Here is a 26,757-nt window from a genome sequence, read left to right as displayed (position 1 = left end):
CATCTGGGTCACAATAGATTACATTGAAATATCAGTGTCCATCAACTTGAGTAAGTCACTGTTGAGCAGAACTACTTCAAATTGAGCTTCAAGCTCACCTGCACTTGAAAACTGCTATGTAAGAGCTTTATAATTAATGAACTTTAAGAATAAAAAGAACATACTTTTCCATTTTTTGTGAAGTGAAAATCATCGTGTAACTACCGAAGCATATGTCATCCCTAGCCAACCAGTGGTTGAATTGGTGCTCATGAAGATTTTGGGAGCCTGCAAGTTGTTACTTCGCCTCTTGGACTGTTGCTGCAAGACATTTCTGTATCCTTGAATCAACTGAAATGCCTTCCCCTGAATTGGAATTGTTTGGATATATTTAATAGTATTTGTTTGAAAACTAGGAGGTTTGTAGAAGTTATAACCTATTCTTAAAATTTTGCTTCTTGGCCTCCTTTTTCTAGTAGTTGCTTGATACAGCCATTGCCAGAGACTGCCAGTCTCTTTCTAACATGTCTTATCATAAGGGCACTGATAGAAATTCTTAATCTTAGAAGTAAAATAATGAGTGTTCTTGCAGAGTACATGTTACTTTAAGTTTCCATGCCTGAAACAGAACATGTTTGTTTGTTTTTTAATTTGTTTTTAATGTTCATTTATTTTTTGAGAGAGAGAGAGAGACAGGGTGTGAGTTGGGGAGGGGCAGAGAGAGGGAGGGAGACACAGAATCTGAAGTAGACTCCAGGCTCTGAGCTGACAGCACAGAGCCTGCCCGACATAGGACTTGAACCTGCAAATCCTGAGATCCTGATCTGAGCCAAAGTCGGAGGCTTCACTGACTGAGCCACGTAGGCGCCCCCAGAACATGTTTTAAAGCTTTAATTTCTTCAAGAAAATTCTATTTCCAATCTGTTTCTTTCATAAATGTAACTTACAAAACCCAGTTACTTTGGTTTTGTTTTCAAACTTTAACTTGATTCTTCAGCTTGACTGTGAAACATCTAGGTTTACAAGAATTCATTATTTTAAACCTTGTGATGGTTGGGCTGGTGAGCAGGTTATGGTATGTATGCACCTACCTCTGAAATCCTTCATTTGTTTTTCATCTAACTCCACCTAGGTTTCTCATTAGTGGTTTTCATATTTGTTTTCCTGTGGGATGCTGATGGTGCAGGGGTTCCATTTCTTCACTTGGTCAGAGTTTATTTGGGATGGATTAGGAACTAGAGTGTTGATGGTTATGTCCTCGATGTCTTAACCTGGGTAGCTCAAGTACTATTTCATCTTGTTTATTCTGCTTATTCTTAGGGGTAACAACATTAGAACTACTAATAACTAACATTATTTTAAAATGTCAAACCTTCCATTCTTTTCTATAATGAAAATAGCTTTAATTTTTGCTGATTATAATAATAATACATGCTTATTTTAAGACATTCCAAAAAAAAAAAAGAGTGAAGAACCTGAAATTTACCTAAAATCTCACCACACTTAACATTTTGTTGCGTATCCTTTGAGACATCGTTCCATGTAGTACTTAAAGTAAATTTTGTACTTGGATTTTTCTGTTTGGGCTGGACTAATCTGGCTCTATGCAAATATGTCCCAGAGCGTTTTTTATCTGTAGTGGCAGATTGATCGACATTTATTTTCAGCTTTGAATCTGTTGTGGTTATTAAATAATCTGCAAATTATAATTACTGGCTAATTCATGACCTCCTCTTCCTCTAGGGTTCTCTATAAAGGTGTTTTAAAAAGGCTGACTTCTTTATATGAGCCATTGTTTGGATTGCTTCATGAAGTCTCTAGGATTCAACCACTGCCTTACTTCAAAGATTTTACCTTTCCTTCTGATATTGCCGAATTTTTAGGACAGCCCTATTTTGAGGTCTTTAAGAAAAAAATGCCCACAGCTTTTGCAGCTAAAGGAGTAACTAAATTGTTAAATAAACTGTTTTTAACAAAAAATCAATCACCAAGGTCTAGCAAAGAAACTGTACACAGAATTTCCAAAAAAGCTAAGCAAATGAAGATCAATATACAGAATAATGTGGATCTTGGACAGCCAGTAAAGAGTAAGAAAATCTTCAAAGGTAATTTTTTCTGAGCACATACTCATCTAATTCCCTTTATTTCTTTTGTAGTAATTTGGCAAGAAATATTATATACTTGAGAATTCATTGATTTGAAAATTGTTTGCTTAAGTTTTTGTATCTGTGGTCTCTCCACCTCTACAGAGAAGTCATCAGAATTTGATTTGAGAGCTTTCTGCAAACAGCTGAAGCACAAGGCTATTCAGGTTTGTCTGGCTTCTATTCCTATGGCTTATGATTCTGCTACTTTATAAAGTAGATACCACTTACCAAGGGCAGAGATTGAATCCTCTGTTTTTGTCACCAGCTCTCGGCTTAGGGCCATCTTAGTTCTCAGCCTGTTTCTGAATGAATACAGGCACTCCCAAGGGACTGAGTGTATCCAGGAAATTCAGTTTATAGAATGCCTCCAGAAACATTTTACTAAGCATTTCACTAGAATTTTAAATTGCCCTTAGGATCCACTGCAGGTGTGGTTTATATTAAGAGTATGCACTTTGTAGTCAGACAGAAATGGTTTGAGTCCTGGCTTCAGTTGGTACTAGCTGTATGACCTTATATAAGTTTCTTGACCTGTCCAAACCTCTGTTTTCTAATAACAGTATGCACCTCATGGGATTATGCAGTTTTAATTCATGTAAAGTATGCAAAGCACTTAACTGTTGTTAGATGTCATTAGCTATTTTTTTCATTGTTACTGTCATCCTTGTCTTTTGTCATGAGGCTTCTCTTTCTTTCCCTGTCAGGGTTCAAGTTTTAACATGATTCCTCTTAGTACCTGTAAATTCTGTTCTGGACCTAGCAACAGATAAGGACGTCAGTGTCACCCTCTTTCATGTGGTAACTACTTGACTTCTGTTACCATCTGTTCTTCTCAAATTGTTTTCTCCTGGTTTCTCGCATGGATTATTTCTTTGTTCTATTTAAGAATTCTTAATCATTTCTAGTAAGTCAGAGTACTTTCTTGAATGTTTATAAGGATTCTAGCTTGGATCTATATTCTGTCCAATTTATGAGTTCCAGAGGGAGGAATCATCATCTTCATCAGTGTCATCATCATCATCGTAATAACAGCTAACACATATACTGCACTTACTCTATGCCAGGCAGTGTTCAAAATGCTTTACATGTATTAACTCCTATAAACCTTGCAAAAGCCCTGTGAGGCTGGTGATATTATTACTGTTTCCATATTTCAGCTGAGAAAATTGAAGTATAGAAGGGATAAGAAATTGCTCAGGCCACACAGCAGATACGGGGCAGAGCTGGGATTTGAACACAGGCACTTTGGTTTCACAGTCTTTGTTCTTTACCATTACATCAGTCCCCCAAATAGTTTTGTCAGCTGTCTCAGGAACTGTAGCTCTCTGCAGTCCATCCTGCTGTTCCTAGGTGAGCTGGTTTTGAAGCTGGCTGGTTGGTCAGCTTAGTCATGACTCATCACTACCACATTTCTAGCAATTAGCACTAACATGCTCAGCTTGTTTTCAAGGTCAAATTTCTTTTATCGATCACCAACACAAAGTATTGCTATGTCTCTACTTTTACATTTTCTATTACTTTTTTAATGTTTTTCTTGAGTGAGAAATTTGGAAGAAGGTAAGTTTTGAATGAAGGATGAAAGCAAATCTAGTGAGTGGCATATTTTCATAAACAATAAAAGTTGGTATAATTCAAACTCCACTTGATATAGAAAGATGGGGTTGAAGAGACAAAGGTGCCACATCAAAACATGGTTGAATTGGAAACGATGCTCGGTTTAAGCATTTTTAACATATTTTCAGCAGCCATCCGTATCTCCATGCATTTCCAGTGACGTCTGTGACCCAGTGTTGAGGGTAACTTAGGGTATAGAAATAAGTGGAAAACAAATCTGTGGTAATCCAGTAGTATCTAGGAAAAAGTCTCTTCAGTGATTTTTTTTTCCTAGATAGACTTTGACCAATATTTATTCATTTTTATGTATAGGTTAAGTAGGTTATCTGTCAGAATATTTATAGTATACTTCCCATCTATGTTTCCCACCTGAATTCAGTTAGAGATGAGATCTATTGTTGCACAGAGGGGAAAAACATCTTGTGTTAGGAGCAGTTGATAAAAAATTAAGTTTTTTGAGACAAAGAAAAGCACAGTGAGCTTAAAAAAAGTTTTCCTGGGGCGCCTGGGTGGCTCAGTCGGTTGAGCGGCCGACTTCGGCTCGGGTCATGATCTCGCGGTCCGTGAGTTCGAGCCCCGCATCGGGCTCTGTGCTGACCACTCAGAGCCTGGAGCCTGTTTCAGATTCTGTGTCTCCCTCTCTCTGACCCTCCCCTGTTCATGCTTTGTCTCTCCCTGTCTCAAAATTAAATAAAAGGTTAAAAAAAAAAAAAAAAAAAAAAAAGTTTTCCTTCTTAAGACGTTTTCTAATTCTCATGGTGAGTTAACTTTTCTTTGTTGTTATATATTTGTAAGTCAGTAACAAATCCAATATATTTTTTTCACCTTTCCATATTTCAGGAGACCAGCGTTAAATGTTCTCAGTCCAAACTAAAGGCAACCAAACATTCTTCTCAGAGAGCATCAGGAACTCCCTATGCCAAAAGTTTTGTGCAAAGATTTCGAGGGGCTAAGACTTTCACTCAACTTTCTGAAGAAATCCAAATGGCAATTTTGTGGTGCAGGAGCAAAAAACTCAAGGCTCAGGCCTCCTTTCTGGGTAACAAACTTCTTAAAAGTAACCGGCTTAAACATGTGGAAGCTCAAGGCCATAGGTAGGTATATAATAAAAATTATATCCTTAACTTTTGCTGTTGTCATTTAGGCAAACCTATATATATTCAAGTCAGCTTTTTTAAAAAAATGGTACGTCCAGTAGCTCTAGGGGGGCTAAAAGAGGGATCTATTCCAAATGCAGTTTTGTTTGCTTTTGTTGGGCACAGCTTTATTATTGAGAGGAAGAAAGTTAACTTGGTTAATTGGATTTATTCACTTATACTCTTCCCCATTCCATCTGTTAATTCAGAGAGGCTTAGGATTGTCTGTGGTATGTTAAGCCTGGGGATGCTCCTGTGTAAGACAGACTTAATTCTCATGGAGCACTAGCTCTAGCCCTTGCTCTCGTAGGAGAGACAGCCAGTCTGCCCGCAGCTTCAGCATAGCAGGATGAGGATGTGAGAGCAGAAGCAGTCTGCCTCTTACAAGGGCACACACCAGACTCTGGGGTTAGGGTCAGGTCATGTTCGTTCATGGGTGCCAGATTCTCTGGGTATTGATTTCCTCCTCTTGTGGTCCTTAGGGTCACAGAACCACTTAAGGATGATTATCTTTTATTGTGACCAGTATTACTTGAAGCACTACAATGAAGTTAGACACTTTAGGATTTTATATATATTTTATATATATATATTTTATATATTATGTATATATATATACATATTTTATACATTTTATATATATTATGTGTGTGTGTGTGTGTGTATATATATAAACTATATATATATAGTTTATTTAGAGAAAAACAGAGTGCAAGCAGGGGAGGGGCAGAGAGAGAGGGAGACACGGAATCCGAAGCAGGCTCCAGGCTCCAGGCTCCATGCTGTCAGCACAGAGCCCAATGTGGAGCTTGAACTCACGAACAGCGAGATCATGACCTGAGCCGAAGTCAGATGCTCAACTGACTGAGCCACCCAGGCACCTCTAGGGTTTTATATTTTTATTGAAAAATAATAGATGCCCACGGTAACAATTTCAGAACACTGGCTGCAAAGATCAACAAAAACAAGTTTTGATTAAGAGCTATGAGAGAAGTTGTTAAGTATTCCTAAGGGATGAAATTGTTGGAAAGATATCTACATTAGCGTCCCTTAAAGACCTGTAGCCATCTAAAAAGGATCTATTCTAGAGTGGAAAACTCAGCCTGAGACAGAGATGATAATAAATAAAAGTTAATGAGAATGGTAACAAACTAGTGTTTATTTGGTTCAACCATTATTCCATACCCCACAAAGATAGCGCTCTTTCAAACTGCCATGTTTTGCTGTTTCAATAATATATTTATAGTCCAATTTATAATTTATTTAATGTACACGATAACTCTCTGAGACAGGCAGTATTACTCTCATTTTGTAGATGAGGAAATAGGGGATTTTGATTAGGTTGTTACAGTTGGGAGATCTAGAACTCCATTCAGATCCTCTGATTCTTCTTTTTTCATTTTTTCTATTCCCATTTTAATTAGGAGGTACACTTAAAAATTACCACTTACAGTAAGACAAGTAAAAGGGTTTGGAAACTGACCATGATTCACTACATTATAATGGGCTTTCTCAAAGTTATGTATTTATTTAAAAAGCAAAAGAGGGGGCACCTACGTGGCTCAGTTGGTTAAGCGTCTGACTTCGGCTCAGGTCAGGTCATGATCTCACAGTTTGTGGGTTCAAACCCCGTGTCGGGCTTCATGCTGCCAGTGCGGAGCCTGCTTGGGATTCTTGCTCTCTCCTCTTCCTGCCCCTCCCCTACTCACGCTTTCTCTCTCTCAAAATAAATAAATAAATAAAATTAAAAAAAAGAAAAAAGAAAAGGGAAGGGTGATGGGGTAGAAATTACAGACCCATGCTAATCTTTTGAAATCTATCACAAGTGGTGAGGGAGTTAGCAAGGTACTGATACACCTTGTGGCAGTATACCTTATTCAGAAGCAAAACACCTAAAATTATCAGCTATTTGAGTTCTGAATTCCCAAGCTTGAAGATGGTACATGAATCACAATTAGGGTAGCCCAATTGGTCTATGCCAGAAGCTCTATCTTTTCATTCTTAAACTCTCTCTTCACATTTACTCCTTTTCCCTTATTTCCTTCTACAACATGAAGTTGTTTATCCAGATATGAAAAATCCAAATTTTCCTAATTGTGATATATCCTTTCCTCAGCTCCACCCCTATTACATTATGAACAGTAGTTATCAGGGAAAAGCTCTGACACTAAAGTGTGGAGGTATCTCACCATTCAGCTACCTTGCTAGGCAGTTGTAGGAGCTACTTTACTTTGGGAACATAATGGGCACATATTCGTCTACAACCTGAGTCAGAGGAAACCTTTGCTCTGAAAACACAGATTTGGGTTCAAGCTTCTATTTATTTTTTCCGATGATTCTGGGGTTGTACACGGGCACAAGACTTAGAGATAAATTGTGTACTTTTCTGTTAGGTGTTGGTAAAAGGAAGACAAAAGTCTTTGAAAATGTTTTCTGTGTCTTAATCCCAGATTTTTCCTTTCTCTTATCCTTTAAAGTTTACCAAAGAAACTAAAGTGCATAAAAGCATCTATTTGCAACTGCCTTCTTCGTGGCTCAGGAATCAAGACTTCAAAGCATCATTTGAGACAAAGAAGATCTCAGAGTAGATTTTTACTGGGACATAAGAGACTGCAGAGAAAGTTGCAGTTGACTCTTTCAAAGGAAATTCAACAGTCCCCTCAAGGGATGCAGAATGCTACAGATAGCAGAAAATGGAAACGTTCACACTATTCAGTTCATAGAACTGATCTCTACCCCAACAATAAGCAACTCTTGAGGAGCAGAGTTTCAAATCCTGTCATACAAACTAAAGAGAAACAAATTCATGAAAACCTTACAGGAAACAATGAAAATGAAACTAACTCATGGACAGTGATGCAAATGAACAAACATAATACATCAGGAACCATTAAGGAGACAGATGACATTGATGATATTTTTGCCTTAATGGGTGTTTAAATGCTCATATATGAGACATTTAAGCGCTTAACAAACTGGTCCAGTGTTCTGTTTTACGTGGAACTTGCTGAGTTCTGGAAAGATTTGGAAATACTACTTGGACTCAGAGAGGAGCTTATTTAGTGTAACGCTGTACAGCAGTAATGTCAGTTCAATAAATATTTATAGTAGCTCTGTGTCATTTAATTGACAAGTACTTGACTACTAAATAGTCAAATTTTCACTTTGTACCAGGGGTTAAGATGAAAAAATTTACCATATCCTGTCCTTGAGAAGCAGATGTAATTCCTTAATTAAAGCTGGTGGGTCCCTGGGGCACCTGGGTGGCTTAGTCGGTTAAGTTAAGCATCCCAGCATCAGCTCAGGTCATAATCTTACAGGTTCATGAGTTTGAAGCCCACGTCACGCTCTGTGCTGACAGCTCAGAGCCTGGAGCCTGCTTTGGATTCTGTGTCTCCCTTTCTGTCTGCCCCTACCCCACTCGTGCTCTGTCTCTCAAAAATAAACATTAAAAAAGAAAAAAAAAAAAGCTGGTGGGTCCCTTAAAAACTGAATAATTTTATGATTTACCAGGGAATTAAGAACTGAGTAATTAGGTTGATAAAAACCTACTCTGTGCCTTAGATATATGGGGATGGGCTGGGATGGAAAGCAAAGTATCAAGGAGTACTTAAAAGGTCACTTTGGTCTTATGGCTCCATTTTAGGTAAGTCCCCCTCTGAACACCAAGGTTTGTAGCTTCTAATGGTTGTGCATATAATTCTTGATTATATGCTAGAATTAATCATCAAAAAGGACTAAAAAAATTTGCCACTAAGTGTATTATCAGGGACTGGTCACAACCATTATTTCACTTCATCTTTTCACCATACCTCACAGGAAGGCATATTAAAATGATTTTGAAGATCTCCAAAAGTTTCTGGGTTTTTTTTTTTTTTTTTTTTTGGTTTATTTATTTGGGTGCCAGTGATTAATTCCAAATAGACTTTTCTCCAAAAAGGACGTACGGTGGCATATAGTTATACATGAAGTACAAGATAACAAAATAGAAGTAGATGAGGAAGTCAAATGAAAAACAAAGCTTATTGGGTGCCTGGGTGGCTCAGTCGGTTAAGCACCGAATTCTTGATTTTGGCTCAGGTCATGATCTCACAGTTTGTGGGTTTGAGCTCTTTGTGGGTCTCCATGCTGATGGTGCAAAGCCTGCTTGGGATTCTGTCTCCCTCTCTCTCTGCCCTCCCCTGTTCTCTCTCTCTCTCTCTCTCTCTCTCAAAATAAATAAGTTAAAAAAAAAAAAAAAAAAAAAAGAAGAAGAAGAAAAAGAAAGCTTAGTTTACACAAAATAGACCCAGTGGTGAGGCCACACATAAATTTATAATTTGGTGCTGATGCTGTCATCTGATAGTTGTATACTGTTTGTACCATTGCTCAGAGAGGATAAATCTTACGTGTTTTCAATGATACAAGGTTTGATGTATTTTTCAAGTGTTCTAGTTTACTAAAATTAGGTCAGTACTATTCTATTTGTTAAGTAGGTTGTAGCCTTAAGTTTTATGTTATATATGGATGTAGAGAAAAATAAAACAGTGCCCTCGTATATACCGCATCCTTCTTTTCCTCGGCCATCTTCATTTTATTTCCTTTCCACTCCTTATCTAGCCCTATTGTTTTTTTGCACATTTTCCCACTTGTCTACACTAGTGGTTCTCCTACTTGAGGCTGTTTTGAGAATCACTTGGTGGGTGGTTTAAAAATGTGGATTCCCTTCTGAAAGACTGATAAACACAGCCAGGGGCTGGGGACAGAAGCCTGCATTTTTAGCAAGGAGCTCAGGTGATTTTGATGCACACAGCCTGCAAAGCAGTTAAACACTGCTTTAGCTTCTTTCCTGGAGCCTTGCTAAATATCCTGATTTAATTCAAAGTTCTTAATAAATTTCTAGTCCCTTTTCATTGTATATATTTTTCTTGGATTCCTACAGAGTGGTAGTAGCTACTTAGTACCTTAAAACATGGATAATACTCATTCAGGACAAGTCTAAAAATAGCCATCAGCTTCTATGATTCTAAGATTTAAGGGCCAGTCTTGCTTCTGCTTTTATTCGTTTATGACTCCAATGAGTTAGTTTCCCTGGGCTTGAATTGCTTCATCTGAAGTGGCATTATTGTTCAAGAAGCATAAACTTTTACAGTTGAAAGAGACTTTGGAGATTATCCCTTATTGGAAAAACCAGTGTTCAGTGAGTTAAGGAGATAACACTATAAAGCCTGGATTGGACTACAGGCCTAACACTTTTCTGTACTTCATTAATGTTTCTTTGGAGTAAGATTCTTCATCTCCTCCCTTTCCCCCTCTCTTGATCCTTAGAATTCTGGGGGAAATAGTAAAAAAGCCTCACATGTGTCTACAATGTGATAATTTATACATATTTGTAAGAAATGCAGTATTCTAGATGTTAATCTTTCCAAACAATTTAAAATTCTAATGAAAATGAAATCTAATATATATAATAATATAATTAAATCTAAAATATACAAACTACAACTTTCTAGTAAACTAGGTTAGAAACTACTGTTAGTGTCATCAGAGTGAATATCAATTTTACTGTTCTGGTAGCATTTATAATAGGTCGTTCCTGATAGCACTGTGCTGAGATCTCCCATGCCAAATCCTCTTGGCCTTCTTCCTTTGGCCACTGCTGTGGCAACAGTTTACAGTAGGAGTGGATAACCACACTTCACCTCCTCTCTGCTCCTTCTGACAAGCTGAAGGAACTTCTTGGCACTGGGCACCCACAAGTTGGAAGAGGCATGGACCCACCTTCTCCCACTTCAAAGACAACTCAGAGGCACATTTCATAAGGCTCCAAAGAAGGTCCATCAAGATCAAGCACTAGTACTTATGTGATGTCCAACTCCTGCATCCTTGATTGATTTTCCTGTCTTCTGTTTGCTCTCTCTATTGCTCCCGTTCCCTGGGATCACTTCCCAAATAAATGACTGCATGCAAACTTTTGTCTTGGGCTCTCCTTTTAGGAGAACAAAGGCTAAGACAAGCAGTACAGTGACACTGGCAAGCAAAATGTCGACTTCTAAGATCATTCTATTGTCACCATATGTTTTACTTTGTGAATGCTTGCATACAATTATTTTTGTTTTTGTTTTTAGCTTAAAACACCGCTTTTAGAATAAACCAGTGCTATCAACTGTAAAACTGAAAATACTAAATTTCCTAAAAAAGTCACAAAGTTGTTTACAGCCTTAAGTTTTTATCCAGTGCTATTGCTGTAGTCTTTTTAATACTCAGCCTCACTTTGAAAAGCTAAGCCATTTACATGAATAGGTCCATAGCATCTTCATAAAAACCTTTTCTGTTCACGCTTTATCTTTCCATTCTGAATCTTACTGTACCAATTCTAAACTGTCTCATTAACTTTTTTCTCTTGCCTTTTGTAAATATCAGTTTTCTCACTTAAAACTGGTTTTGTTTTTTGCCTTTTACTAGAGAAAATGTTATCTCCTCAATGACAACAGGTTTTCTGTGATAAATCTGAATTTTGCTGTATTCTTGGGTTGGTTTACTTTACAAATACACAAAACATAAAAATATCCTTTACACATATAATACCATTGTAATCTTTATAGCTTTGTGAATTATAAATTAAGTGCAGAGAAAGCAAGTAACATGCCTATAGCCCAATGTAATAAATATTAGAACTGAAACTTGAATTCTGGTCTTCTGATTCTGAATACTGTGTTCACCTGAAGGTGAATGATCCCAGCCTGAAATGACTGGTGTTTGAGCATGGACTGAGATTTTATCAAGAATATATACAAAGTCTAAGAAAAAAGATAACTTATAAGCATAGAGAGAGGAATGGTCTTCCATCTACCAATAGTGCTTAATAGAAAAGTAGCCCCCTTTAACCTAGTCCATTTTATTATTTAAATGTAGGTAATAGACATTGTCTTTAAAAGACAAAAGCCCAATAAAAACACGGCAAACCATTCTCTACACAGTAGTAAATAGGTTTCCATATTATGGACTTCTATGTGCTCTTGTTTGTCAGTCTGTTAAAACAGGAGCCCTGTTAAAATAGGAACTGTTAAAATAGAACACTATTTGTTCTAATGAACAGCATAATTAAATTATTTATAAACATTTTCCCCCAAGCACAAATTCATACTTGCTTTGGGAAGATGCAAGTTTTATAGCTGAAATGATCCTTCTGCAAATTACAGAACACACAACATTTAAAATAATGTTGAAGGGCACGTGGGTGGCTCAGTTGTTTAAGCTTCCAACTTCAGCTCAGGTCATGATCATGAGGTTCAAGAGTTTGAGCCCCACATCAGGCTCTGTGCTGACAGCTCAGAGCCTGGAGCCTGCTTCAAATTCTGTGTCTCCCTCTCTCTCTGCCCTTTCCCTGCTCACACTCTGTCTCTCTGTCTCTCTCTCAAAAACAAAACATTAAAAAAAAATGTTGAAAAATTAAAAATAGATCTACCCTATGACCCAACAATAGCACTGCTAGGAATTTACCCGAGGGATACAGGAGTGCTGATGCACAGGGGCACTTGTACCCCAATGTTTATAGCAGCACTTTAAACAATAGCCAAATTATGGAAAGAGCCTAAATGTCCATCAACGGACAAATGGATAAAGAAGATGTGGTTTATATATACAATGGAATACTACTTGGCAATGAGAAAGAATGAAATCTGGCCAGCAACGTGGATGGAATTGGAGAGTATTATGCTAAGTGAAATAAGTCAGGCAGAGAAAGACAGATATATGTTTTCACTCATATGTGGATCCTGAGAAACTTAACAGAAGACCATGGGGGAAGGGAAGGGGGGAAAAAAAGTTACAGAGAGGGAAGGAGGCAAACCATAAGAGACTCTTAAATACTGAGAACAAAACTGAGGGCTGATGGGGGGTGGGGGAGGGGGGGAAAGTGGGTGATGGGCACTGAGGAGGGCACCTGTTGGCATGAGCACTGGGTGTTGTATGGAAACCAATTTGACAATAAATTATATTTAATATAAAAAAATGTTGAAATTATTGATGTTCAAAACTCCAGTTGGCATAGAGAATTTTGAATCTTCAGCTAAACTACAGGCCATCAGTCTTAAGATTTCCTGTTATATTTGCTATAAAGCATCTCAACAGATGGATTCCAGAATAGGTCACAGAACTGTGAAAAAAAAAGAAAAATCATTTTCTTCTTTACTTCAGATATAGTAACAGATTTGACTTCATCCAACTTAAGAACTGTTTAAAACCTCTTGAGTTCCATGTATGAAACAGAATGTCTTAATTTGTCCTGCATTTCCTCTCTCCCACCAGCCTGTTGTATTCTGATGATTCACAGTATCAGATCGATTTCCTTCAGGATTCTAAAAATTTCAATGTATTACTACTTTGCCTTTTACTTCACAAAGTGCTTTTTTTTTAAATCGAGGTATAACTGACACGTAACATTGGCTTCAGGTGTATAACATAATGATTAAATACTTGTATATATCGTGAAGTAATCACAGTAAGTCTAGTTAATATCTGTCACCACCTGTCACATCATTATAATTTTTCTTGCGATGAGGACTTTTAAGATCTGCTGTCTTATCAACTTGCAAATATGCAATTCAGTATTAATAACTATGGTCACCATGCTGCACATTACATCTTGATGACTTATTTTATAACTGGAAATTTGAACCTTTTGATCCCCTTCACCCATATCTCCCATCCCCCATCCTTTACTCTAACAACCACTAATCTCTGTATCTATGATCTTGTTTTGTTATTTCTCAAATTCTACATATTAGTGAGATCTTATGGTAACTTGTCTTTCTCTGCCTGATGTATTTCATATAGCATAATGCCCCAAATATCCACCCATGTTGTCACAAATGGCAAGATTTCATTCTTTTTATGGTTGAATTGTATCCATTGTGTGTGTGTGTGTGTGTGTGTGTGTGTGTGTGTGTGTGTGTGTTTTCCCATTCTTTGTCCACTCATCTATAGGTGGACAGTTAGGTTTTTTCCATTTTTTAACTATTGTAAATAATGTTGCAGTGAACATGGGGGTGCAGATATCTTTTCAAATTAGTGTTTTTGTATCCTTCAAGTAAATAACCTGTAAGTGGTATTGTTGGATTATATGGCAGTTCTATTTTTAATTTTTTGAGGAACCTCATACTGTTTTCCATAGTGACTGTACCAATTTCATCAACAGTGCAAAGGGTTCCCTTTTCTCCACATTCTCACCAAAGGCTGTTATTTCTTGCCTTTTTTGGGGGGCAGGGGGGCTTTTTGATAATAGCCATTCTAACAGGTATCAGGTGGTATCTCATTGTGGTTTTGATTTGCATTTCCCTGATGACTACTGATCCTAAACATCTTTTCATGTTTTCACCTTTTTCTTTTGGCCATGTGTGTGTCTTTTTTGGAAAAAATGTCTATTAAGATCCTCTGCCCAATTTTATCAGATTTTTTTTGTCTCTGCTATTGAGTTGTAGGAGTTTTGTATTTTAGATGTTAACCCCTTATCAGATATATGATTTGCAAATACTTTCTTTCATTCAGTAGGTTGCCTTTTCATTTTGAAGATGGTTTCCTTCGCTGTGCAAAAGCTTTTTATAGTTCAGTGTAGTCCCACTTGTGTATTTTTGCTTTTGTTGCCTTTGCCTTTGGTGTCACATCCAAAATATCATTGCCAAGTCTGATGTTAAGGGCCTATGTTTTCTTCTAGGAGTTTTATCGTTTCACACCTTACATTCAAGTCTTTAATCCATGTTGAATTAATTTTTGTGTATGATGTAAGATTTCATTCTTTTTTATGGCTGAATTGTATTCATTACTGCATTCATTATTTTGCATATGTCTGTCTTGTTTTGCCAACACCATTTATTGAAGACAATGCCCAGTTATCACTGTATATTCTTGGCTCCTTTGTCATAGTGGCCATATGTGTGTGGGTTTATTTCTGGGCTCCCTATTCTGTTCCACTGATCTATGCGCCTTTTTTTATGCCGGTACCATACTGTTTTGATTACTATAGATTTATTGCATCGTTTGAAATCAGGGACTATGATACCTTCAGCTTTGTTCTTCTTTTGTAAGACTGATTTGGCTATTTGAGATGCCATACAAATTTTAAGATTGTTTGTTCTATTTCTGTGAAAAATGCCACTGGAACATCTTCTATTTTGGTTTTTATTTCCCAGATTAAAAGTTTTGATCTCTTTAGTTTGTTCTTTTTGTGACAAAGATTCAATAACCTTGATAACTTGGACCTTTTTTTCATTATTTTTAAAAATCATCATCACCATTACTATGTCTGTTATTATCTACCTGTCTTGCTATATCCATCCATATGCATCCATCCATTTGCCAGCATAGAAGTGAGCACATGGTTTCTCAGGATACATGGACTTTATGGATACACTATGACTTTTATGGGTACAGGATTGGTATACACCTATATATAAAACAGGGAGAATATTTTCTACTGCACTGCTAATTCCGTTCTTGATAAAGTACAGCATTTTAGAGTTTTTAACCAAAACTGCCTGCTTGAAAACAGCCCATAATGATTCCTGGGTCATAAATGAAGCTATATGGTTTAAAGGAGAGATACAAGCTGGGTAGTCCACACACTAATTATGGCATCTTGAACTCATCTGCAACATTTCTGTCAACTACTGTAATTCTGTTCTTGGAGTACATTCTCTTTGCTTGGAATCCCACTACATAGAGAGCAATTGCACTCTACTTACTTACATATTTCTTCCATGCCAGTTATTAAAACGGACTGATCCCAGCATTAATCTTTAGGGGCCTTTCACCATTTATACATTTGTACTCAACTGGGGCAGAGTTCTGTCATGAAGTTTAGCATTTAGCTTTTGCCTACAGCCTTAAAGGCCAAAGCCTGCTGGACTATACTCCCACCTTTCTTTATAAGGATGATATAAGAAAAGAAGGAAACAAAACCGGACTTTCTCATAATAATTATTTTGTGAACAGGCCAAACTTCTTTCTAGAGGGATGGACTAGGACTTGGTCATGCACATAAGACCAACAAATGTATACAACTCTACTTTCTGAATTGGGTTTTGAGAGGTACAGAATACAGTCTGACAAATTCCTGTATGTGGTCACTATGGTATAGTGAATGGTGAAGTTCTTGAAAGTCACCAGATCCCGCATCTCAAGTCTTAGCCTTTGAGTGTTGTATGGCTTCTGCAGAGCCTTGGTCACTTATGGTGAGTACTGTGGCAGCAGTGATTCCAAGGTCATGCAGCAGAGAATGCTGACATGTCTCAAGAAGAGAATGTTTCTAAAAAGTACTGGGAATCTGATAACCTGGGTTGTTAGCCTAACCCTGCCACTTACTGACTGACTTTTGGCAAGAAAAGAAACTAACACTTATTATGTGGCTGTGTGTATATCTGTCACAATACATTGTATTTAATCCTTCTAATAATCATATTTTCACTAGTGAGAAAACAGGCTCAGAAAATGAAATAAGTTACTTTAAAATCTGTGGTCAAGAAATAAGAAGAATCATGCAAAATAAAGGCTCTCTGACCCCAAAGCCCATGTTCTATTTAAACAGATAACTCTCTGCAATTCACTTCACTTCTTTGACTTGCAACCTTAACTAGAAATAGAGATGTTTATTGTGAGGATCAGGTAAGTCTTATGAGTGATGTAGTGATGTAACCTTCCCCAAGACCATCTGTTTTCAGATAGTTCTAGTTGCTCTTAATGTCAAGTCACAACCTAACCTGACTCATCTGATGGCATATAGCTCACAGCAGTGTGGGACTACTGCTTGATCATTCCCTTGTTTGGGACACTATAATTCTATTAATATAGGTCAAGAAAACATTGTCAGTTTTCCCCCAGCCCCATTATACTGTTAATTCAAATTCAGCTTACAGTCAACTAAAACTTAATTTTTTTCCCAATAAATGCTGCTATTAAGCCATAATCTGCCCATCTTATGTTTTTGCTGCTTTTTTAGCTGAGGTCTCACTTCCTTCTTATTAAACAGAATAAACAGCTGTCCTGCTATGACAGTGCTCAAGGCTGTAAGAAGTAGGATTTCATTCCTGCCCCTAGGAGTCTCTATTATATAGATAGGATATAGACAAATAAACGGGTTAAACCCTTGAGTGAAAGTCAAGAGAGAAGACCATTTTGTAGGAATGAATGAATGAAGGATTTTGACAGGAATGTTCACAACTACAAACAATTTAAATGTGATCTGGATTGGCAGGACTTTGAATGAATGATTACGGGACAGTTTTATATACAACCAAGTATTAGTTGGTCTTATTATTTCTCATAGCAAATACCATAGTGCCTTCCACAAAGAAGTTAAGAGAGAGAAAATCATACGGGAATGGCACTTTGTCTGTGCTCTAGTACAAGTTACCTACTACATCCCAGGTATATGCTCAAAGTATAGACTCATGTTTCATCACTAAACGACATCAACTAGCTCAAAATTGCCAGCTAAAGAAATCATCATTTTGTCTGCTACCAGTGCTTAATTCTAACTTATATGAAGCATTTCTTCTTTACATATGGTCCTTTTAAAGAAAAATGTTTATCCCTCACAGCCCGAATGAGCTTTGTACCATAAAGATAATTTGTTTTTCTCTGAAACCGAGAAAAGCATGGTAGTATATTGTGGTTGCTATTTAGCTGATTTTAAGAAGTAAAAAGTTTTCACTTCTGTAGTCTAGGGTTGAGCTAGGCTGAGGCAGAAAGAAAATGAAGATACCTAGGGAAAATCTAGCAAGAGCCTGTAGAAGAAGACAAACTAGAGGGAAGGAAAAAACAAAAGTGCTGATGGGTTGTGCCAATAAATCATGGCTAAATGCATAGCTTTCCAAACTCCTCTTATGTTAAGTAATACCTCAATCTAAGAAACACTGTTTAATACTAAAGGTTGTGAGTACATAAAGGTAAGAAAAACAATTCAACTCTTACCTTACAGGAAACAACTGAGGAAAACATCCTTGTGTCTCTCTGTCAACAAATTTCTGGATCTGAAGCACTTGTTTTAAAAGATGTCCCTTGGAAGATTTGTCAATTTTTGTTAATACCATCTGTAAGAAAACAAATATTTAAGCATTAGAAATAAAGTATCTTTTAATACACAGTTTTGCACATTTTTCACTACAAATTTTTAGTAACTAGTAGATCCTTATCAGTTTCTTAATCTCTCTTGTTTCTTCATCTATAAAATAAAAGCAACACCCCCTAAAGGAGTTACCATGAATATTAAATAAGAATATATGCAATATACTGGGGTGCCTGGGTGGCTCAGTCAGTTAAGTGTCAAACTCTTGATTTCAGCTCCAGTCATGATCTCACGGTTTGTCAGATCGAGTCCTGCATCAGGCTCTGTGTTGATAGCACGGAGCCTGCTTGGGATTCTCTCTCAAAATAAGTAAATGAACATTAAAAAAAAAAAAAAAAAAAAGGCATGTATACAATGGATAAAGCATATACTATGTATTTCTATTTAATAGTGCTTTAACTACACAGGGCCATAATATCATGGATTCAAGACCAGTGAAAAGGACCCTTGAGTCATATTTGCAATTGATGTATGACAAATGTTGCATATGATCACTATATATCTCATGTTAACTAAGATACAGTGAGCATTATCAGGCTGATCTATATAAAAATGCCAACATCATCATTTTTGACCTAAAAAATGGTTCTGTCTTACATGTAATAATGTTAAGAAAAACCCCTAGAAATCAGGCTATTTGGGGCGCCTGGGTGGCTCAGTTGGTTAAGTGTCCAACTTCGCTCAGGTCATCATCTCACAGTTTGTGAGTTCGAGCCCCGCTTTGGGCTCTGTGCTGACAGCCTGGAGCCTGGAGCCTGCTTCAGATTCTGTGTCTCCCTTTCTCTCTGCCACTCCCCCACTCACACTCTGTCTCTCTCTCTCAAACATAAATAAACATTAAAAAAAAAAAAAAAAGAAATCAGGCTCTTTGTATCTTGTATCTGATACAGTTGTAGGAATGATTATAAAATGAATTAAAACGACTTTGATCTATCATATTTTCCTGGGGAATTTCTATAAAATTATATTTCCTGACTCATCATTTATGCTTTTCAGTTATTAAAAATGTTAATGGTAGAAGAAGTGAGAAGCAGAAAGTGTGTGGTTTCTAACTACTTGTGAATCCCTCCAAATGGCAATCTTTCCTCATAAAAGCAAAAAAGCTGATATTTATTTATATATTTTGTTATTATTATCTTTAAATATGCTGATATTTAAAAAGAAACATAATTCCTCTATCACAAGCTCTTTTCCAAAGAAGAAAATAGTTATTTCCTTAAAGTTGAACTGAGAAAAATATACATTTCACTAACTGGTACCTATGATACCAAATCAGGAATACCGTATCACTTAATAAAACCAGTTTGGCACTATTTGGGTATTTTCTACTATGTGGACTATATCAGACCTTTGACTTCTCATAACTAACTAGTTATCACTAATGCTTCACAGAGCTTTTGCAAACCCCAATTCCATAACCCCAAGAATACAAAAATGCTGCCGATTAGTAACATGGTTTGATTTGCATTCAACTCCACTGTTACATTTTAGTGGTTTCCTAACTTTTTTTGAAACCAAATTATAGTCAATGGACTCTTCACTCTTCCTTAGAAAGAAACTTGAGAGTGCTATCTTATCTGCAAAACTCACAAAGCAAAATAATGTGGATACCAACCTACTAACCTGTATTCTATTCTAGGACAAACAACAGAAAAAGCCTTGGTAAGATATTCCTGAAAGAAATTTTGTTTTCTTTAAGAATGTAAAAATCCTACTTGTGTGTGCTGGAGCCTATTTTGTTGCAATGGTTCTTAAATTGCAAATCACTTTAGCGAATTTTCAGTTGCAATTTCATTTACATTTTTGGTAAGTACTACTTGCCAAACTGCTGTTAAAGAACTACTAACATGTTTTAGACAAATATTTATATTGCCACAAAAAAATGAAAGGGAAGAGCACAACTTGAAAATACTTTACTTTGACTATAATTTCGAAACCTTAAAGCTGAGGGAGAGAAAAGAGAATAAAAGTACCACAGAACTTGTCTTAATGGCTGATAATCAAAAAGATTAGTCAAAAGGGACTCTTGCGGAGACAAGACCTGCTCTTTCACCAAACACACACACACACACATTTGCACATGCACACAAACTGGTATTTCTAACTGCAACTATGATTTGAAAGAAACACTTACCACATAAGGTAATGCAAATTCTTCACACATTTCTATGGCAATACTGTCGGTTTTTTGAATTCCAACAACACTATCCACTAACAAAAATGTTCTCATCAAACTGTAAGAATGCAGAAATAAAAATTAATGACAATATAAAATACACTCATTCATTTCTCCCCTGGCCTTTACTATCCTAAGAAATTTTCCTTTGAATAATTTTGCATTCCAAAATTTAAAAATTTCTTTAGGCAAAAGGAATTCTCAGTTCACTAGGAAGTCCATTCTATAATCCAATAACTCTCAATGCTGTTACTTTCATTAACTAAATTTACTAAATATTAATTTATTTTAATACCATGTATTGAACCTAAGATCCTCTGCCTAAGACTAGATACAAAGATGAATGAGTCCTTTCCCTTAAAAGCTTGAACTCTAGTGGGAGAGACATGAAGCCAATTAACGATGTTGTCACAAAAACGTCTAAATTTTCAAATATTATTTTAAGACTAACAAATAACGGAAACCAGACACATTATGTTTTGTATTTTTTTGTGTGTAAATATTTCATCTTAGTTTCTTTGTAAAGCTACAAGCAAGATACTTATACTTTTTTATAATTCAAAAGTTTAACATTAATTTCTCTATATGTTGTACAATGCTTGAAACATAAAACTGCCATTTGACTACCTATGGAGACCAAAGAAAGTTACATTTACTGAGGATGTGGTGTCAGAAGTATTTTTAAAATGCACTGAAGTTTATCTAAATGTGGTAAATACCACAATAACCAATAATCTTTATTTTCAAAATTAGTCAGCTAAGAGTTTGATATAAAAACATTAGTGCACTCTGCTGAAAAACTAGTTATAGTCTCAATTTAGGAAAACACTTAAATTTAAAATTAAGCTAATCTACAAGAAAAAATTAAGCAAGCAGTATACACCTTGGCCCTACATGCTGTACTGTAGAATATTATGAGAATAAAATGGACCGTCTAAAAGAAGTCACTTGATAATGCAGAGTCATACGGTGCAGAATATTCCATTAATGAAAACGTGCTTTTGGATTAAACTTACAAGAAAATTTTTTCCTTACTTCCTTCGTTCTTTTAGATAGGTCTCTACCATGTCAACAAAATCTTCAGGAGCTCTATAGCCATAACCTGGCATGTCCACCAATGTAAAATATTTTCCAACTTTGAAAAAATTCATCTTCTTTGTGTGCCCCTGATAAAATAAATGGAAAAATAAAATCTTTGTTAAAATATGTCCTTAACCACCAGAGAGTCTTAACAAGAGAGAACTGACAGTTGATGGAGGGAGGTGGGTGGGAGATGGGCTAGATGGTTAAGGAGTATTAATGAGGGCACTTGTAGTGATGAGCACTGGGTGTTATATATAAGTGAAGAACCACTGAATTCTACTCCTGAAACCAATACTGCACTATATTTTAACTAAAATATACAAATATATACAGGTATATGTGTCCTTTATATATTTAATGACTCAAAATATTTTTATTCAATTTATTAAAAGCCTAAGTATTATGAATATAATCCTAGCTGGGTTGATGATGATACAGACAAAGAAGATAAAAGAGAAGTGGCTGGAGATAAGCTTCGATGATACTACTTCTTCCCTCCAATTCATTTTTAAGAGAATCTATATGATTTAAGAACTCTGGATTAAGAATATGTAGCCAAATTATGTTGGAATCTTTTCATTAGCTCTGTCTCAATAAAAAGTTACCCTGTAATGGTGTGACTGTATTAGTTAATATTCTCTGATGAATAACAGATCTCCACTTTAAAGAGAAATAAATTGGGGCACCTGGCTGGCTCAGTCAGTTAGATGTCTGACTTGGGCTCAGGTCATGATCTCATGGTTCATGAGTTCAAGTTCTACATTGGGCTCTCTGCTGTCAGTGGCACAGCCTGCTTGGGATTCTCTGTCTTATGGCATAGACTGGCTAAACTAAAAATACTTACTGTCAGTCATACAGTTTTTCATAAAACCTAGATGCAAAGCCTGATAGTTTATTACGCCGAGACTACTCCTTCCCTAGGATCAGATCTTTCGCACGTTTCATTAGATGGTTTTTGTGCTTTCATTAAACCATTTTTTAAAAGCATATACAACACTATAAAATATGTGTTAAACTAAAATGATGTAAAGATGATAAAAAGTCATGGTCTTGTGTCCAATGACACTATTAATCAGAAAACAAACAGTTAAGATATAAAATTTAAAAAGTCAATTGTTTGGAACTTGGAACAAATACTTCCAGAGGAAAGATTTTAAAAAACAGTGCTTAGGTTCCCATCAGCTGATGTGTCTATCCATAGGAAAATGACAAATCAGGAATGTCAAGAATACATTTCTTCCAGGGGCACCTGGGTGGCTCAGTCAGTTGAGCGTCCGACTTCGGCTCAGGTCGAAATCTCGCGGTCTGTGAGTTCAGGCCCCACATTGGGCTCTGTGCTGACAGCTCAGAGCCTGGAGCCTGCTTCTGATTCTGTGTCTGCCTCTCTCTCTGCCCCTCCCCCGCTCATGCTCTGTCTCTCTCTCTCTGTCAAAAATAAATAAACATTAACAAAAATTTTAAAAAAAGAATACATTTCTTCCATTGTTCTCTAATAGAGAGTAGGGAACCACGCTACCTAGAAATGAGAATTTAGCTGGGTTATCTGGTAAGACAGAGTAGGCGTAAGCATAGGAGGTTTCATGAATGACAACAATCATCGGCATCAGCGATGGAGCCAGGGAATCAACTATATGAAGAAATGGGGAGCAAGAGAAGACTAGTGAAGCTTCATGGAAGGGTTCCAATGCAAGGAAAGGGAGGCAGTGAGCACAAGGTTGGTGGGAATATATAACAAGGTGAAGGGAACTGGGGGTGAGTTTTAAGGAGAGGGTATCTGGGGCGCCTGGGTAGTTCAGTCGATTAAGCGTCCGACTTCGGCTCAGGTCATGATCTCACGGTCTGTGAGTTCGAGCCCCGCGTCAGGCCCCGTGTCGGGCTCGTGCTGACCGCTCAGAGCCTGGAGACTGTTTCAGATTCTGTGTCTCCGTCTCTCTCTGACCCTCCCCCATTCATGCTCTGTCTCTCTCTGTCTCAAAAATAAATAAACGTTAAAAAAAAAATTAAAAAAAAAATAAGGAGAGGGTATCTTAGATATTGGTACAGTCTGCATCACTGAGAAAGAAGTAGAGAAAATTAAAAACTGACAGAAAGTTACTACAGCAGACTAGCTGACATAATCACATAATTCGGTCCTGGGTAAACCTGGGTCTGTCTAATTGTATATGTGTATGTATGTATATATATTTATATCTATGTATAAAGAGAGAGGGAATAGGGGAAGAAAGGGAAAAAGGAGTTTGCAAGATATAAAAGCTTATAGGAGGAAAAAAATAATTCAAAACAGTTTCCTCTAAAATCAGCATAAAACTAAACAATCACTCTTAAAGAAGTAAATATAGAATGGCAAAAGAACACTTTATATGGCAACTCATGGAAAAGATCTGGACAAAAGGATTTCCTCAAGAAACTTGCAAGACTACTAAAATAAATACAGACATACTTTCTTTTTCTTCAGGGAAATATACAGGCATTAATGAAATGTCTTACTTTACTACTTATTTGAAAGAAATCACCTTTCTAGGGGCACCCTGGTGGCTCAGTTAGTTAAGCGTCTGACTCTTGATTTCAGCTCAGGTCATGATCTCATAGTTCGTGAGTGTGAGCTCTGCGCTGGGCTCTGTGCTGACAGTGTGGAGCCTGCTTGGGATTCTCTCTCTCCCTTGATCTCTGCCCCTCCCCAGCTTGTGCTCTCTCAAAATAAATAAATGAGCATTAAAAAAAAAAAAAAGAAGGGCGCCTGGGTGGCTCAGTCGGTTAAGCGTCCGACTTCGGCTCAGGTCACGATCTCGCGGTCCGTGAGTTCCAGCCCCGCATCAGGCTCTGGGCTGATGGCTCAGAGCCTGGAGCCTGTTTCCGATTCTGTGTCTCCCTCTCTCTCTGCCCTTCCCCGTTCATGCTCTGTCTCTCTCTGTCTCAAAAATAAATAAACGTTAAAATAAATAAATAAATAAATAAAATAAAATAAAAAAACAAAATAAAAAAAAGAAGAAGACCTGTTCTAGGAACTTAGCAAGTATGGTTTCTTGTACCTCTCAACATTTATTAGTTATTTTAGTCAATTTCAGAGATAGTTCAGACAATTTTACATTTCAATATACTGTTTCTTTTAAATTCCACCTCCCCATCCCTTTCCTTCAACATACCGGTTTTTTGGAGACTCTGACTTCAACCTCTGGCGCCAGTGAAAAAAGGGCTTTTATTAGAGAGGATTTTCCAACATTGCTTCTGCCTATAAAACACACCTTATACAAGGAAAAAAAGAAGCTAACTGAATACTAGGTTTATATATACATTTTTATTATATGTTGTATTAGCTGCAAAAATCTGTCAAACTACTGTCTTGCCTAGCCATGTAAAAAGGTGGCCTATGGGGCACCTGTGTGGCTCAGTTGCTTGAGCGTCTGACTTTGACTCAGGTCATGATCTTGCAGTTCGTGAGTTTGAGCCCCGCATTGGGCTCACTGCTGTCACTTCAGATCCACCGTCCCTGTCTCTCTCTGCCCCTCCTCTGCTTGTGCTCTCTCTCTCAAAAATAAATACACATTCAAAACAAAACAAAACGAAACGAGGTGGCTTACATTTAGTCAAACCTCAAATTCTAACATACAGCTACCACGTATTGAATGATTTCCAATGCCAGGTACTGTTCAAAGCACATAACGTGAATTTTCTGATTTACTTTTTACAACATCCCTATAAGGGAGGTAAGAGTATTATCCCCATTTTACAAATGATTAAAACTTGAGGCAGAGAGAAGCTAAATAATTGGCTCAAAATTATACAGCTAGAAAGTGAAGAAGCTGGAACTGAACTCAGGACATCTATCTCCAGAACCTGTGCCTTTAATGACAGTATACTACTCAAGAATGTCTGTGACAATCATTAAGCATTCCATATTTACAAATTTTTAAGTTAAAAACTAGATGCATTTCAACAAAACTTACTCTACAGTACAACTACATGCCTGAAACTGCATTTCCCCGCTGCAATTCCCAGAGTAGACTGCAATACCATTGTAATTACGAGGTTATTCCTTCCTCTTGACCTCTCTTGCTCCAAATAAGCTTTTCTCCTTTAGATCTCTATAGTGTAGAAAGAAACAAAATGTTCCTGATACTAACCATTAATATGCATGACTCTGCTTCTTAACATGGTATGAAGGGGGTACAATACCAATCAGGGTTCTAAGTGAAGGCAGTATGACCCCCCCCCCCCCCCGGGGGGGTGTTTTGGAAATCTGTAAGGGCATTTCTGCTTGTCAATATGAGTGGGTGGTACTTAGTGCAGAGAGACAGGGGCACTATATATTTCACAAGACTGGGGTCAGTCCTTCAACATGAATTGATCTGAGTCCTGCATATATTTCAAAAGCTTTGCCAGATTAAATCCAATGATAATGTCTAAGTAAAACTGAATTTTAAAAAACAAATTACACAAAAAGTCCAGTAATTAAGAGCCTAAGTGGAAACACGATGCTGTCTTGTAATTATTAAATGATTTACCTACGTCCTTAGTTCTGACTACATAAATTACCATAACCGTTCTGATTAGAAGGAAAGTTTCCACTGAAGTGGTGCAGTTACTGCAAATAGATAATGAGGTCTGCAAGACACGCCTAAAATGCACACTCGTGCAACTTCACTAAAGTTGTTTTTAAAAAAATCTACATCATTGCCATGTATATATAATTCTTATTTTTGCACGGCCGGAACTTTGGCTTGAGTGAAAATTACATATTGGTAAGGACCACCACATTTATGAAACTATTATACTTTTCATATTCCTCACTTTGTCTCATTTTTCTCGGCATGCTTTCCCCACTTTAATTAAAAAGGAAAACGATAATAAAAGGCCAGTTAATTTTTTTTTTTTTTGTACGCTTGGTTTGGGTTTTTACAATATTTTAAAATCTTCTATATTCATTACCAAAATAACTATTAACTCTATGTGCTTTTTTGGCTAAAATAACTATATGTGTCCACACGAAGCTAGACATTTCTCTCCCGTTCGGTGACAAGAACAGGTGAGGGCAATATGCCTGTCCAAGTCTTCACGACCAGAGGGCGGCGGTGGCTCTCACCTCAGGGCTGGGGAGGTCTGGGGCGTGGTCGAGACGCACGGCGGAGCTGAGGTAGCTGATGCGGTTCCGGGACGTGGCCGTGAAGACGGCCTCCGCCTTGGAGATGTCCTCCAGGCTCGGGTCGAAGATCTTCACGTGAAGGTCCAACCTCGAGTCTGGTGTGAGCTGCCGCTCGAGTTCCCGCAGTGGGAACACGAGCTTCGTCATTTGTCTCTTAGGCAGCCTGAGCACGTCGGTGAAGGCGTGGAACATGCTGCAAGCTCGGCTCAAGGGCCGCAGCGCCGCTGGCACCTCAAATAGCGTCCTCACGGCGTGTCGCAGCCTCGGTATTGCCATTTTCTTCTCCAAGAAGCCCCGCGGCTGGGCAACAGGGCCAGGGTCTGGTCTGCGCGTGCGTGATCCCGCTCCCGCTACGCCTGATGGGAATTGTAGTCTCATCT

General features: G+C 37.4%; 2 protein-coding genes across 7 annotated transcripts in view; one reads left to right on the top strand and one right to left on the bottom strand.

Annotated features, from left to right (window-relative positions):
• The window catches only part of RMP64 (ribonuclease MRP subunit p64), a 15,580-nt gene extending 6,495 nt beyond the window's left edge, over positions 1-9,085 (top strand). For all 5 annotated transcript variants that reach the window (XM_078453000.2, XM_078453005.2, XM_078453002.2 and 2 more), the window contains 6 exons: positions 184-315; positions 977-1,054; positions 1,723-2,084; positions 2,229-2,290; positions 4,581-4,834; positions 7,354-9,085. In XM_078453000.2, coding sequence (XP_078309126.1) covers positions 184-315; positions 977-1,054; positions 1,723-2,084; positions 2,229-2,290; positions 4,581-4,834; positions 7,354-7,816 — 1,351 coding nt within the window. In that variant the 3' untranslated portion in view covers positions 7,817-9,085. The remainder of the gene's footprint in view (positions 1-183; positions 316-976; positions 1,055-1,722; positions 2,085-2,228; positions 2,291-4,580; positions 4,835-7,353) is intronic.
• Positions 8,741-26,757, bottom strand: GTPBP8 (GTP binding protein 8). 2 transcript variants are annotated; one of them, XM_078453006.1, is made up of 6 exons: positions 26,318-26,757; positions 24,381-24,479; positions 21,190-21,320; positions 20,113-20,212; positions 17,825-17,943; positions 8,741-13,013 (listed from the first exon to the last, which is right to left on the bottom strand). In XM_078453006.1, exons 1-6 carry the CDS (start codon positions 26,753-26,755, stop codon positions 12,932-12,934), a joined length of 969 nt encoding a protein of 322 aa, XP_078309132.1. In that variant the 5' UTR covers positions 26,756-26,757; the 3' UTR covers positions 8,741-12,931. The 2 variants fall into 2 exon arrangements, with proteins under 2 accessions (XP_078309132.1, XP_078309133.1); XM_078453007.1 differs by lacking the exon at positions 24,381-24,479.

This window comes from Panthera onca, chromosome C2 (assembly GCF_046562875.1).
Source record: "Panthera onca isolate mPanOnc1 chromosome C2, mPanOnc1 haplotype 2, whole genome shotgun sequence".
Classification (NCBI taxonomy): Eukaryota; Metazoa; Chordata; class Mammalia; order Carnivora; family Felidae; genus Panthera; species Panthera onca.
Note: the sequence above shows the minus strand (reverse complement) of the source record. Positions and strands in the feature narration are given on the sequence as shown.